The sequence below is a fragment of the Castanea sativa genome, chromosome 3 (assembly GCF_040712315.1).
Source record: "Castanea sativa cultivar Marrone di Chiusa Pesio chromosome 3, ASM4071231v1".
Lineage (NCBI taxonomy): Eukaryota > Viridiplantae > Streptophyta > Magnoliopsida > Fagales > Fagaceae > Castanea > Castanea sativa.
In genome coordinates this window covers 41,158,063-41,174,399 of record NC_134015.1, presented here as the reverse complement: position 1 = coordinate 41,174,399, position 16,337 = coordinate 41,158,063, and the positions used below count along the sequence as shown (strand labels likewise).

The window sequence follows — 16,337 nt, the reverse complement described above, 5'->3', positions numbered from 1 at the left end:
CAAGTGGCTATATAGTTTATGGTTAGACTTTTCTTTATATTTTAAAATGGGAATTTATGAATTAAAAAAGAAAGATAAAAAATAACAAAACGATAAATCTAGAAGAGTGTAGTCACTGTAATACAATCACTAGAGGAGTCTTTACTCTTTACTCTTTACTCTTTACTAAATTTTTGCCTCAAAAAACCCAGTGAACCTCTACCATGTTCTTTAAAGAGGAAAAATAGTCTTCTTTCTCCCATTCTTTTCAGAATAGTCTAGAGTAAGTAAAATAAGAAAGCTATGTCACAAAAAGATAGAAAAAATTTGGAAAAGGAGAGGCTTTATTTTACCCCTTCAAGGGACTGTCAATTGCCGAGAGAGCAGCATGTAATTGACTACCATGTCAGGTAGTGATGGAAGATCTAGCGGCAATTTTTGATTATCTGGGAGCCTCTTCAGGTAATCAATTTTAGTTTAGGAGTTTTGGAGACATAGAGAAAGAGTTTGGTCTATTTTTTACTTTTTAGTGTGTCTAGGAGACTCAAATTAATCAAAATTCTAAAGAACTTTGACCGTTTGAAAGAGAGAGTCAAACAAAATACTCGCATGTTGAGATTGAAATTTGCATATATTGGCTAAATTTTGGGGCATAATTAAAACTCTCCAAGATAATTAATAATCCAAAATTTTCTTCTACAGGTCTTTTTATTTTTTATATTTTTTATAAATACAGTATTGGACAAGCATTAACTGATATTTGAGATTATATTTTTAAATTTTGCTGATTTGGTTTTTTTTTTCCGGCACTTGGAGGCTTTAGGCAATAACATTAGTTGTTTTTACTGTTGAGCTGTCCTTGCCTACTTGTAAATTGTAATAATGACTTAGTTTACGTAGGATGGTAGGATGGAAACTTGAAAGCCTTAAACAATGGCATCAATTGCTTTTACTGTTGAGTCGCCCCTGCCTACTTGTAAATTGTAATAATGACTTAATTTGCGTAGAATGAAAGGAATACATATATTTGATAAAATAGTCAAATATTTAAAAAGATCTAGATACTTCTTTCGTCAAAAGATCTAGGAATCCATCGTGATTCTCGCTTCTTAGAAACTAGGGGTTCAACATATATGTGCCATCGTGATTCTTGCTTCTCAAAAACTAGGAGCTTTGCTTCTCAAAAAAAAAAAAAAAAAAACTAGGGGATTTGTTGGGTAGTTAGGTCCTAACTACTTAAAGTAGGGAAGGTTCATGGGCCTGACCCATAAGCGTGTTTGAGGTCATGCTCGCACTTTCTTGCCTATTTCCGTAAGATTATTTTCATTTCCCGAGAAGTTTCACGTTAGGCTCAACGAACTACGCGTCTGCCAAAACTATAAATAGAGGTCTCATAACTCAGCCTTTACAGCCAACTCTTATTCACAGTCGCCCAGAAGTAGTAATTATACTTTGCCAGTTTATAGCCCTGGTGTTCATAGCTAGCCCCAAATATTAAGCTGCTTATTTTCGTGGAACTACATTGAATAATTTCTCAAATTTCCACTTGAACACTTTGTTTATATAATCTTCATCTTATTTCAGTTGTTGTAGAATTGACCATGAACAAATGCAGTGCATACAACCGTGTATTCCAACAATTTGATGAAGATAAAGATGGTAAAATCTCAGCCCTGGAGCTGTGTCGTTGCATTGAATCAATAAGTGGCGGGTTGCCGATGGAGGAGGTGGAGACAGTGATTGAATCCTTGGACTCAGATGGAGATGGGTTGCTGGGGTTGGAGGATTTCGTTGGTTTAATGGAAAATGGGAGTGAGGAAGAGAAAATAAAGGACTTGAGAGAGGCCTTTAAGATGTATGACACAGATGGAGCTGAATGCATCACACCAAAGAGTCTGAAGAGTATGCTTAGCCGACTTGGCGAGTCAAGAACACTTGAAGAATGTGTTGCTATGATTAACCAGTTTGATCTTGATGGCAATGGGGTGCTTAATTTTGAGGAGTTCAAGGTCATGATGATACAATGAGTCATGTACTGTGTAAATTTATTTATTTATTCATTTTTATTTATTTATTTTTGTTTTTGTTTTGTTTTGAAAATATAAGAAGGACCAGTTGAGTTACAAAATACAATCCTCTTTTTTTTCTTTTTTTTTTCGCTGAATAATACAAACCTCTTATTAGTGTTGAATAGTGTGGTGTAGAAATTTTAATGTAAATTATATATTACTATTTAAGGGGCTTTTTCTGTTTGGATTTCTCATATTTATGGTTCTAAAATGCTCCTATATCTTATGTTTAAGTAGCTAGAGAGAAAACTAAAGGACAATCTGGTAAAAATACAACTCTAACTCCTACTAAAAAAAATAGAGTCACTCTCTTAGTGATCTTCAGATTGTTTTTTCCACTTATAAATTAAATTTTCAAATAAAAATTATATATATATATATAAAATAAAAACACATTGTTGTTGTTGTTGTTGTTTTTTTTTTTTTTTTTTTGGCAACGAAATAGGGCCACAAAAAAAAAAAACTCATCGCACAACCGCATGTGATGGGACTAGTACCATTTAATGTATTTTTGGGCCTTGTAACCTCTTTGCAAAAGAATTTAGAGAAATGCGAGTAGCGAAAAAATTGAGTTTGTATTTACAATTTTACACTGGGTGTAAATACTTGTAGACTTTGTCATGGGTATAAAAAATTGTAGTTCTTACTTCTTACTTCATGTGACCGAAGCCTTGATGGCCATAACACATACAAGTTAGGTCCCAAAAACTGTGTCGGTGCAAACATAAAAAAAAAATAGTAGTACAACAGTAATAAAAATACTGAATAATATTTATCAAGAAGAGATTACAGATTATACAATATTATTTGGATTGAGGTACGACACTCACTATTTTTAAGAAGATTCAACTCAAGCTCTCGGGTCTCATTTCTTCACCTTGCCCCTACACATGTATCTGATCCAATATCTACTTTAGTGTATTTCAACCCATTAATCTCCACACTTAAAAATAATAAAAGAGTCTCTCATTTTCAACGTGAAATTAAACATGCGAGTCACACATATTTACATTTAAGTTGTAAATTTTATTAATTTTAATTATTTAATATTAAAATGCGACAACATTCCCCTACTCATATTAATATTAAATTTTAGTAAAAAAAAAAAATTACTAGAAAAATACATCTCACTATGCATCATGAAGGTATATCTTGCATTGAATCTTCACTTAGTAAACAATGAACTCAACTTTAGACTTGTAGTGGTTTTTGACTTGAACTATATTCAAAAAAGTCAATTTTGTAGCGAAGATCATACCGATTTAATAAAAAAAAAAATTTTGATATTGATTAATATCGATATATCGTTTTGAAATTTTTGTTATATATATATATATATATGTTTTTTTTTTTTTCAAGATCACGACAATAGCAGCTAGTGTGCACGTTATTTATAGTTGAACTTCAGAGAAAAAGAAAAAGTGAGTTAAGTTTGATTTGATGCTCACATGGGTCACTGACTCAGACTTACAAAACAACAAAAGTAAAAAAGAAAAAATCATTTTGTTAACTGCGAGTCAGCAAATAAAATTAAAAAAAGACAAGTAAAAAGAAATTGAGAAGGCAAACGAAATAGAACAAAAGAAAGAGGCATTTGCTATGAAGAAGGGAGCTCGGCAAAATGGGATCGCCATCAGCAACGTACTGCGCCCCAGAAATTAATCTCTTTAAATTTTATGTGAAGCTTTTTTAGACAATAAATAAATTAGAAATAATAAATTACACTAAAGAAACCAACTCACATTTGGAAATGGAAATGCTATATCTTCAAGTGAAAGATACAGTTTGTACACTTCGTCCTCCTCCAACATGCAAACTAATCGTCTAATTCTTATGAAGCAATTGCACTTATTTGCTGGCATTCTAACTTCTATGATATTAATGAGATGTAATTGTTGAATTGCAAGGTGAAAGAGTCACAATAGACAAAGATCATTGCCAGGGAATGCAGTTCAGCAGATTATCAAAGTTACAAACCAAGAGTCAAGGAGTACATTACAAGGGGAAAGAGATTTAGTTCCCATTTCGAAACAAGTTGATAGGATCCTCTTTTTGTTGCCCCCAGAAGGTAATTTTAATATTGCCGATTTCCCCTCTTGTTGACTACTAATTTGACTAATCTAATTCATGTTAATGGAGCGAAAAGTGTTTTCCATGAGAGTTTTTTAGTCATCTTCTCAACAGAACAACTACTTTAGTCCCTCTTCTTTATCAAAGTTGGAATCCTCAGTGGCATGTTCACTTTCAGAGTCACTCAACACATACCTTGTCTGACTGCGGTTCACCCTTTGAGGCCTCGCCCTTGCTGGTGCAACTTCAATAGTTTCTTAAGTACTGGCAGAAGTAGAAGCAGAACTCGAATTTTCTTCATTTTCAGTTGCCTTATTTTCCTCGCCCACTCTCCCCGACACAAAACCAGTTTTCTTGTTGAATGGAGATGCCCTCATCTTTCTCACTTTTTCCCAGTTTCTGGAGCAGCAACAACTTCTAGCTCAAAGTCTTCATCATCATCAGATATCTCTGAAACAGCTGCCAAGGGCTTCTTCTTCTGTGCAGCAGCAGCCCTTTTAATTGCGAGGTTCTTTCTTCTTGGTTGGTAATTTGGGAACTTCAATCTCCATGGCAGTCAGGCATAAAAACAAAGAGAAATTTTACTCACATACTAACAGAAAAAGTACTTAAACAATGTTCGTATTAAAAGATTATAAATAAATTCACAAGAAACTAATTAGGTCTACTACATCTCATGCAAGGACAGAGCTAAGAATTTTTGTTAGGAGGAGCTAAGTTGCGGTACTAATATATATATATATATATATATATATATATATATATATATACACTTTTTTATTTGATAAGTTATATATATACATATATTGAACAAAAAATAGAACTTAGTATTTTTAATCAAAATTATGCTTGATAGCGATCTTTCATAAAATAAAATAATTTTTTTTCTATTTTCATAGTACAAATTATCAAAATTTATACTAAAGTAAGTAAAAAATCTTTCAATTGAACAAATGAAAATTTTAAAAATATGAATAGTCCAAAACTTGGAGAAATAATTTAGGTTCTAAACATATTTGAAACTATCTTGCTCTAACCCATTATATGACAACTAAATACACATTTCATGTGTATTTTTAGTGACAATATTTTTTTAATGAGTTAATAACTTGTTAATTGCCATATAACGAGTTGAAAAAGATAGATTCAAACATGTTTAATGCTAAACTTTATCAAATATTTAACAGATATAAGAGTATATTTTACGATAAAAATAGAATTGTAAAAAATAAAGCTATATCTTGATAACTATTAAACCAATTATTTTTTTTAAGAACATCATTAGACTAATTCAAATATTTGGAGGGCTAACTCTTATTTTTGTAGATTAAATCTTGAAAATATTAAAAAAATTATATATATATATATATATTAAAAATTTTCAAATTTTTGGGGGGCCATTGCCCCCACCCTTGTACATAGCGCCGCCCTTGATCTCAAGTAGAAATTTTAGTCGACGCTTGTAACATGGAAAAATTCTATCAATCTACGTAACAGTATTTTGTTCTCTTGCAATTGATTTTATGAAGAAGAATAATGGAAACACAAATATAAGCATGTAGCATTTACCAGCTGATTGATCAGGAGATGAGTCAAGGTTACAGGCATCAAGTCTTTCTTTGAGCTCGAGCACATCATTGTCATCTTCATCCTCATCGTTAAAGACTAATTTTGGCTAGCTTTTCTTGCTGAAAAGAATGGAACATAGGAGCATTTGGCCATGAATGATGGATTTAGGAATTGCGCGGACGCAATAGCTAGCAACAAGTTTAAATACTAAATAGATTTTCTGTCAGTAGATTGGATTTTTTTTATTTAAAATTATCCTAATTTTTTTAACTCTTTACTTTTTACAGTTTTTCTTCTCTTTTTTTTTTTTAACTTGTCCAAATCCAATCCAAATCATAGATATGCCAAGAGCTTTGGAAATCTTGTTGGCACTTTCTTGCGTTTTCATAACATTTAAGATTCAAATTTTCTCTTCTTGTTTTAACATTAAATTATATAAAAGAAAAAAAATTCAATCACATTTTTTTCAATTATATTTTTTAAAAAAATGTTTCCTAGCCATTGGATACCGTGGCATCTTGTACAATTCCTAGGTTTTGATGGTATTAAAATTTTTGGCCAGTGAAATCAATTAAATGTACATTAATTATGGGTGCATGGTGTGACAAATCTTATTGGTCTTGTAAATTGGAGTATTCAAGTAGGCCATGATAGACTTATAAAGTATTTTAGGTTTGGCTTCCGTTTAATGTTCCTATACATTAAATGTGATACATGGCCGATTTATATTCATTTTAGGGCACATGTCATATATGTGTTGCATCTAATGCACAAGAGTACTAAATACAATCCAAACTCAAATACTTTAGCTTGCATTAACTATTTTTAGTGAAAGTATGACATATTTGTACTTTTCTCCACAAATAAATTCCTCAAAGCCTAATCATAAGATCAAAAATTATATCTAACTAAATAATTGTGATTAAAAAAAGGATTGGTAACACCTCAGGAAAACAAAATCAAATCCATCTGTGAGAAAGATGAATTTATACTAGTGTTTATATAAAAATGACACATGGCATTTTTAAACTATTCATGTAAGTATTGTCATAATTAAAAAAAAAGGTGAAGTTATATCATAAAACAGACCAAAGTTTTTAGTACTCTATCTCAAATTATGTCCCAAGTTTTTAATTTTTTCGATTAATGTCTCAAACTTATTGAACCATTTTAATTGGAAGTGTTTGTCTATCTTTATTATTCATTTACATTATTTTTACAGTATATTGTAAAGCAAATTAAGAAAAGAAATTGTTAAAAAAAACATTATGTTTCACCTAGGTGATTAGTTTCAATTTTCTGACAATCACTTTCTCACTTTAAGCGAATCTTTATTCCTCTCTAAATAGAGTTTCTCTCTACCTTCTCTATTTAATGGCCATTAAAATGATTTATGAATAAGCCCCATAGTTTTGTTTTTTTGTTTTTGTTTTTTTTTTTGAGTAAACAATCTATTAAAACAGATAATGAAAGTACAACTACAAAATAGTTTAACCTTTATTTTTACATTTTTTTTATAAGAAATACTCTCATTTTATTAAGTTGCGAAAATAGTACTTTGCATCTTGAGAAACCGAAGATGCAAGGAAAGGTGGACACTCTTTTATACAAGTTACAAAAAAGTCAATATTCTTTACAAAAGCAGCTAAAGTATGAGCTGGTCTATTTCCTATTGTCTCACGTGAGACTGAGGTGTCAGTGAGGTTCTCCATAGCATGGCAAACCAGTGTGGAATCTGACTCGAAAATGACATCTCTGACTCCTATGTCCCATGCAAAAATAGTGGCTTCATCCATTGCGTTTGCTTTTGCCTCCAAAGGATCCAATGGAAGAGGGAGGCGTTTGCTTAAGGCTTCAACAACAGATCCAAAGTGGTCCCTAATGATCACACTGACGTCGATCATGCCAAGCTGGGAGAAGACTGCAGCGTCTACGTTAACCTTGTACCAGGGAAACGCAGGTGGGACCGAAAGGCCATCCATGGCTTCTTTGAGCTGAGTGGGAGTAGGCGTGCAAGCTGGAAGTCATGTAATATGGAGCGAGCTCATCTCCAAATTTCTTGCGGAGTTTGTTGTGCTTCCCCCAGTTGAGTTTTGTTTTCGTTGAACCATGCACTCCATGTTATTATGACTACCAGTTCGATAAGTGTGGTGTCCATGTGCTGTTTGAAGAGTAGATACCAGATGAGATCCATGAATGACCTATGAATGATCCCAGTTCTCTCCAGTGGTATGTTCGAGAGAGTCCAAAGTTCCTTAGCAACATTGCACTCCTAAAATAAATGTGCAACCGTTTCTGGTGCTAGTGTGCAAGCCTCACAGGTGGGGTCGTCGATAACCCGTCTGATGGGACTGACGAAATCAACTACTGACTAGACTAAGGCATCTGATGGGACTGACGAGATCAACTACAGACGAGACTAAGGCATCTGATGGGACTGACGAGATTAACTGCCGACGAGACTAAAGGCATCTGATGGGACTGACGAGACTACTCTCTGAGACGAGCTTAAACAAGTATACACGTCACTGACGAGGGTAGCAGGATCATTCAATGCCACCAATAATACCCTGGACGGTTACAGAACCAGCTGGACGAACCGTTGAAGGCATATTAAAACCCTATTACTCAGCAAGAAGCGTTACTAAAAGAGGCATTAAAGCCACAATAACTACCACAACGGTTAGAATCTAGAACAACATATATAAAGCCCACGCATTGCCAACAGAAGGTACGAACACAGTTACAAGATATCCCTAATCATTCTTATAGTCTACTATTATAAACTCCCTTGTACTAACTTTGGCATCGGAGACCTTGTGGTAGGCACCACACTGGTGACCATTCTGGAGAATTTCTTCTTCCACCGCGACACAAGCAGACATCTAGTCCCGTCTGGACGACCTCACTACAACTGACGAACCCGTGTTTCATCAGTTTGGCGCCGTCTGTGGGGACGACGTTCTCGTACTACAATCCGAAAGCGCAATTCCTACCAACTTCGATATCCAGATGGAGTCCAACCAAGACTCAGCAGCCTTGGCTCAGCAAGTTCAAGCTCTTGCGGCCACTGTGGAAGAGCTCACCAGGCAGAATCAAGAGATGAGACAACAACTTCAGCATAAGGAGAATCGGTCTAGAGTTGTCTAGGAGGATGAAGGAGACAGTCATGAGAGAAGCGATCGACGAAGGACCACTACTCCAGACGAACAAAATTCTGGTCTTCTTCAAGAGATGAGGAAAGAGATGGACGAACTGAGAAATGCTATTAAGGAGAAGACAGATCAGAGCCTAGATAGAATGGTCAGGGCAACAGATTCTCCTTTCTCCGTGGCAGTCTTGGAACGACCAGTGCCAGCGAAGTTTCGGTTGTCTCAGCTTGAGCATTTTGACGGGCTTAAGGACCCCCAAGATCACCTTAATACCTTCAAGACGACATTAGGCCTCCAACAGCCCCCTGATGAAATAATGTGTCGTTCCTTCCCTACCACACTTAAGGGAGCTGCAAGAGAGTGGTTCATAAAGTTGCCAACCTCATCCATTGATAGCTTTGAACAGTTGAGTAGCGCCTTTCTGCGCCATTTCGTCGGAGGGCAACGTCCTAAGAGACCAGCGGACCACCTACTCACTGTTAAGCAACGGGAGAAAGAAACCTTGCGGTCATACGTAAAACGCTTTACCCGAGAAACCCTAGAAGTGGATGACGCTGATGACAAAGTATAGCTGACAACCTTTAAAGCAGGGCTGAAGTCTAGAGAGTTTGTGGTGTCGCTGGCAAAAAATCCACCTAAGACGATGGCAGAAATGCTCTTAAAGGCGCAAAAGTACATGAATGCTGAGGATGCGCTAGCCGCCATTAAAGATATGGAGAAAACAGAAGAAAGGGGAAAGAGGGAGGACGAACGTAAAGGACGAAAGAGGGAGCGTCCAGATCGTCGGTTTACTGACGAAGACAAAAGATCATCGAAAATGGCTAGGTAATAAGATTCCGCCTTGACGGATGTACATTACTTACGAAGCCAAAAGATCATCGAAAATGGCTAGGTAATAAGATTCCGCCTTGACTGATGTACATTACTGACGAAGCCAAAAGATCATCGAAAATGGCTAGGTAATAAGATTCCGCCTTGACGGATGTACATTATCGACGAAGTCAGTAATAAGATTCCGCCTTGACGGATGTACATTACTGACGAAGCCAAAAGATCATAAAAAATGGCTAGGTAATAAGATTCCGCCTTGACGGATGTACATTACCGACGAAGCCAAAAGATCATCGAGAATGGCTAGGTAATAAGATTCCGCCTTGACGGATGTACATTACTGACGAAGTAAGTAATAAGATTCCGCCTAGACGGATGTACATTACTGATGAAGCCTCGTAATAAGATTCCGCCTTGACGGATGTACATTACCGATGAAGTAAGTAATAAGATTCCGCCTAGATGGATGTACATTACTGATGAAGCCTCGTGATAAGATTCTGCCTAGATGGATGTACACTACTGACGTAGACAAAAAATTATTATATAAAAAAAAAAAACCCTTTCATCTTCTATGGTCATCATGGAACATCATGACGACCACAGAATCCGGGGGCATCTGATGGGACTGACGAAATCAACTACTGACGAGACTAAGGCATCTGATGGGACTGACGAGATCAACTACAGATGAGACTAAGGCATCTGATGGGACTGACGAGATTAACTGCCGACGAGACTAAAGGCATCTGATGGGACTGACGAGACTACTCTCTGAGACGAGCTTAAACAAGTATACACGTCACTGACGAGGATAGCAGGATCATTCAATGCCACCAATAATACCCTGGATAGTTAAAGAACCAGCTGGACGAACCGTTGAAGGCATATTAAAACCCCATTACTCAGCAAGAAGCGTTACTAAAAGAGGCATTAAAGCCACAATAACTACCACAACGGTTAGAATCTAGAACAACATATATAAAGCCCATGCATTGCCAACAGAAGGTACGAACACAGTTACAAGATATCCCTAATCATTCTTATAGTCTATTATTATAAACTCCCTTGTACTAACTTTGGCATCGGAGACGTTGTGGCAGGCACCACACCGGTGACCATTCTGGAGAATTTCTTCTTCCACCGCGACACAAGCAGACCTCTAGTCCCGTCTGGACGACCTCACTACGACTGACGAACTCGTGATTCATCAGTCTGGTCCCGTCTGGACGACCTCACTACAACTGATGAACCCGTGTTTCATCACCGTCTATGGTAGAGGTTGGCTTTTGTGGGAAGTATGTTGTTGCATGCTTTCCACGTAAATTTTTTTTATCTTGTTGGGTATGTGCAGGTTCCAAACTTGGTGCCAAAACCGGGTTTGCTCATTGCTTTGAGATGTCTCGGCTGAGGTAGAAAGCTGGGTGATGGTTCTTGCAACTTTGTATGCACTGTTGACAGTGAAACGCCCCCTAGGAGTGAAAGCCCAAATCATGCGGTCCCTTGGCTTGTGGAGGCTTAGAGGAATGCTTAGGATGGATGTGGCATCTTCATGGAAGAAAACTTGGTTGATCAGGTTGAGATTCCACTCACCACTTTCTTGGTCCATGAGAGAATCCACTGTTGTATCTACAGGTAGTAAGGTCGAGGGTGTGAGGACACGGAAGGTGGTGGGTCTTGGCAGCCAACGATTCGTCCACACTCCAATGTACTTACTGTCTCCTACCTGCTAGCGGTAGCCCGATTGCACAATAGATTGAGCGGACAAAATACTTCACCATGCAAACGATGGTTTCGTGCCCAACTCCGCATGTAGGAAATCTGTATTTGGAAAATAACAGGCTTTAAGTACTCTATGGACTAATGAGTTGTTGTTCATCTGCAAGCGCTAGCCTTGTTTAGCTAAGAGAGCAAGGTTGAAAGCCTTGAGGTCTCGGAAACCTAATTCCCCTTCTTCATTTGGTGTACACATTTTGTCCCAGCTCAGCCATGCCATTTTATTTTTACCTTCTTTTTGGCCCCACCAAAATCTTCGAATCATCTTAGCCAATTCATCACATAGGGAATCCAGAAGTTCGAAGACACTCATTGTGTATGTGGGAATGACTTGTGCAACTACCTTGATGAGAACTTCTTTACCTGCTTGGGATAACAGCTTTTCTTTTCAGCTAGAGAGTTTGTTGTCAACCTTTTCCTTTAAAGCTCTAAAGGTGTGTTTCCTTGATCTGCCAACTAAGGATAGCAAGCCCAAATAAGTCTTATGCTGTCTGATCACCTCTGCTCCAAAGCGATTTTTTTCTCTCTTCTTGTGTGTCCCATGGGGTGTTTTTGCTAAAGAAAAGAGCAGTCTTCTCCTTATTTAGCTGTTGGCCCGAGGCTTGCTCATATATAGTTAAAAGATGCTCAGGATGGCTGCATTGTTTTGGTGTTGCTTGGAAAAAAATGATGTTGTCATCAACAAAGAATAGATGAGATATATTCGGTCCAAGTGGGCAAGCCGATACACCCCGAAGTTGTCCAATAGATGCAGATTGGTATAGAAGAGTTGAGAGTTCCTTTGCATAGAAAAGAAACAAGAAGGGGGAGATAGAGTCTCCTTGTTTCAAACCCCTAGACGGGATTGTATGACCTCGGGGTTTCCCGTTAATCTTGGCAGAATATGTAACAGAGGTAATACATTGCATTATAAGTTTCACCCATTTATCATTGAAACCCATTTTCTGCATGATTTTCTCTAAGCAGCCCCATTCAACACGATCAAAGGCCTTGCTTATATCTAATTTTAAGGCCATCTCACCAATCTTACCACTTCTTTTTTGATTAAGGTGGTGCATAGTTTCAAAGGCAACAATAATATTGTCTGTGATGAGATGGTCAGACATGAAAGCACTTTAGTTTTCACTTACAATATGGGGTAGGAAGCGCTTTAGCCGATTAGCAATGACTTTGGAGGTGAGTCTAGAAATAACATTATAGAGACTTATCGGTTTGTACTGAGTCACTTTCGTGGGATTTTTGGTCTTTGGAATGAGAACAATATGTGTTTCATTGAAATTTGGAGGAATAATACCCAATTTCAAGAAATCCAGAACAGTTTTGGGGACACATTCACTTATAAGAGACCAAAAAGGCATGCCATTGGGACCTGGAGATTTTTTGGGATGCATCTGTTTGAGAGCTTTGTGGACTTCTTCAGCTGTGAAAGTCCGAGTGAGGGAGGTATTCATCTTGTTCGTGACCACAAGTTGGACTGCATCAACCAGGACTGAGGTATCAGTAGGCCCATTGGAGTGAAAGATGGTCTCAAAATAATCTAGAATGATGTTCTCAGTAGTGTGATCATCCCCTACCATTGTCCCATTGCATCATAAATGCTCTGAATTGAGTTTCTATCTTTCTAATTTGATGCTTTTTGATGGAATAAGGAAGTGTTCTGATCACCATCAGTGATCCACAAATTTCGTGAGCGCTGGTGCCACATTATATTTTCAGCATCTAACCATCGGTTCAACATCGCTCGTACCTCCTGGATTTCAATATCGTTGCAGATAGGATGATGCTTAAGGACTTGAAGCTTCTGGTTCAGCTTCGCAATCGTATTCCCTATGTGACCAAATTCAAGTATATTCCAAGCAGTCAGTCCGTCACGACAGCTAGCATGACAGTTGGTAATTGAAGCACCATTCGGCTTATAGAGACCTTCATGCCATGCTTCTTAGTCGATATCGACACACTGTGGGTCTTGAAGTCACATGGCTTCAAAGTGGAAGAGGGGTCGGGAATGTGGTTTTAGGTCTGGAGGGCTGTATCCGAATGGTGAGCATGGAGTGGTCCGAAGATGACATTGAAACATGATGGACAGTGGCATTAAGGAAGAGCGACTTCCAGGTCGTGTTGGCTAGGGCTCGGTCCAGCCTGATATGAATACGATTTTTAACAGGGTGATTTCAGGACCATGTGAATGGAGAGCCAATGTATCCAAGGTCAATGAAATTACAATGGTGAATGGTAGTGTGAAAACAATCCATTTGGCGTGTTGGTCGTAGGCAACCACCCACTTTTTCAGATTGGCTTGTAATCTCATTGAAATCAACAATGCAGAGCCAGGGAAGGTGATTTGTTTGTTCGAGAGATTCAAGGAGAGTCCAAGTTTCCTCACGCTTGCTACTTTCGGGATGCTCATAGAAACCTGTCAACCTCCAACATATTCCTGTCGTTTCACAAAACATATGAGCATTAATAAACCAACGTGAAATTTTTTTGACATGTACCTTTGTATCTAGTTTCCATAGAAGAGCTAAGCCACCACTACGACCCTCACTAGAGACCATGAGACCCTGATTGTAGTCTCAGTTTTGTTTCTTGCCGTTCAACTGATCCGTGGAAAGTTTTGTCTCCATTAAGAAAACACAGATGGGAGCTTCTTTTTTTCATGCTCTCTTAGGAGTGTTAACTGTTTCGGGGTTCCCAAGCCCCGACAGTTCCAACTTAATACACTCATTGGACCCAGCGGTACTGCCAGGCAGTCACCGCCAATCCAAAATTATCTGTCTCAAAATTTTCCAAAGTACGTGGATCATCTTCGAGTTTCTGTTTCTTGTCAATGGATGTTGCATGTGCATGGGATTGTTCCATGGGCTTGCGTTTTGGTCCAGCCGGGGGTGAGTTATGTTTTGGGTCCATGGCTTTGTCCTCGGGTTTGCTTTTTGATCCAACAGGTGGGGGTGCACGTTTTAAGTCCAGTACCTATTGTGGAGGCCCAATTCTTTTCAATGTACCTTGGGATGGGTCCAACTTATTTTTTGGCCCATGAAAGGGTACGTGTATATTATCTTGCATGTGCATGACTAGGGTATCAAAAATTTGACTGTCACAATATTAGGTTGTTAATGGAATTTTGTATGCATGGTCAAGGGAAGAAATCATGGGGTGGTCCATGCATGGGGTGGTTTCCTTTTGTGGTGAGGTTGACATAGATGAGAAAGGGTAGATATTTAAGGGGGTGTCAATTTCTGAGATATGGGTGTTAAAAAATCTGTGTCAACCTAGATTTCCTTATTTATTGGGACAATGTGCGTGATTTGCTGTGGAAAAGTAGGCGGGTTCGTATCGGGGTAGGTTGTGGTGTGTTTTGGAATATTAAGTTCGGTTTCAGATGTGGTTGGTGCAAGTATTAGGATGGTATGAGTTATCAGGGTGGTGAGTTTTGTCGCAGCGGTAGTTCCGGCAGAGTTGGTGATGGCGTGGGGCGAGGGGGTCGCAGTGGTCCACTGGGGTGTTTGGGTTGTGGCGTAGGTTTGTCGGTGACCACTTGGGGCCGTTGAAGAGTGTTGATGGGAGCACGTAAGCATGCGTCGTATTGTTGCTCCTCAGTGTGTAGAGTTCCGCCTCTGTCAGACTAGAGAGTACAGTCCTTCTCATCGTGGTTGAGGAGTCCGCACCAATAGCAAAATATCGGAAGCTTCTCGTACTGGAAAGCCACCCACTGTGGTTCTGCTTCGCCAATGTTCACCATTCTTCCTCGGCACAGAGGTTGGGTGATATCGAGTTGGATTCGCACTCTGAGGTAACAACCCCAGCATTCTCCAGTAGAGGACATGTTGACATGCTCAACGGTGCCCAAAGTTTTTTCGATAGCTTTAGCGGTGGTTTTTCATGCGGCGGAGGGGAAGATTATGCATCTGGACCCAAAAAGCATTTTTTTTTCAAAAGTGGCATCATCCACCGTTTCCTCCCCTGTTGGCTTGTATAAACCAATAAGATATTTGTCAAAGGTCTAAGGCCCTGGCACCAGCAGCTTTTACGGATCAGTTTCATCATAAAAAATTATGAGCACAATGTTGGATCCTAAGTCTCACACTTTGAAAGTCCGAACTGAGCGCCACATACTCTGTAAAGTTTTTGTGAGGGCTTCCAGGTTGACCCTCCTTTTGGTGAAAAGTTTCATGACGAGGATGCGGTTATTGCTTTTGACCATTGGAGGGAGGTCTATGGTGCTGCTTTCTTTTGCTTTGAGGGAAAAACGTGCCCACTGGTTCTCAAGGTCCTCCATGACAAATGAGAGAACTGGTGGCACTAGGGAAAAAGAAAAGGAGGTGAAGACTTTAGAAGGTTACCGATTTTCCACCGGTAGGGAAAGGAGCTCTATTCGAAGAATAGAGTGGTATTTTCATCAACCCAGGGTCCCTTAGAGAGCCCTACGTGAGAAAAGCTTCGACTTAGTTTCTCTTGAATCAAGGGAAAAGTCAAGATTTCTATTAATAGCCTAACCTTTATAGTTGTAGACTGTGGTTATAAATAGTAGATACTAGGCGCACACAACTAATGTGAGATAAACATCTATATTTTCTTTTGCCCCATAGTTTAATCAATAAATTTCACTTTTTATATGTTCTGTTATGGTTAGAATAAATTAAATGAATAATAAAGATGGATTGATGCCTCAAATCGGAACTGTTTCGTTTTTTTTTTGATGTGAAGGAACTGTTTCATTGATTTGGGATTATAGTTGACAAAATTAAATACCTAATCTATAATGAAATTAATATTAGATCTTTAAATGGGCCAATACAAGTAATCCAATGAATGCGCTAATAGGCCTATGGGCCATTGGTTTGAAAAGTATGGATCTATATTAGATGAATGGACCAGTGATCTTTAGGTTATA

At 38.2% G+C, this 16,337-nt stretch overlaps 1 protein-coding gene across 1 annotated transcript in view; it reads left to right on the top strand.

Annotated features, from left to right (window-relative positions):
- The first annotated feature begins 1,182 nt into the window (after window positions 1–1,182).
- The window catches only part of LOC142628961 (putative calcium-binding protein CML40), a 45,891-nt gene continuing 30,736 nt past the window's right edge, over window positions 1,183–16,337 (top strand). Inside the window, exon 1 of the mRNA XM_075802983.1 lies at window positions 1,183–1,981. Coding sequence (XP_075659098.1) covers window positions 1,581–1,981 — 401 coding nt within the window. The 5' untranslated portion in view covers window positions 1,183–1,580. The remainder of the gene's footprint in view (window positions 1,982–16,337) is intronic.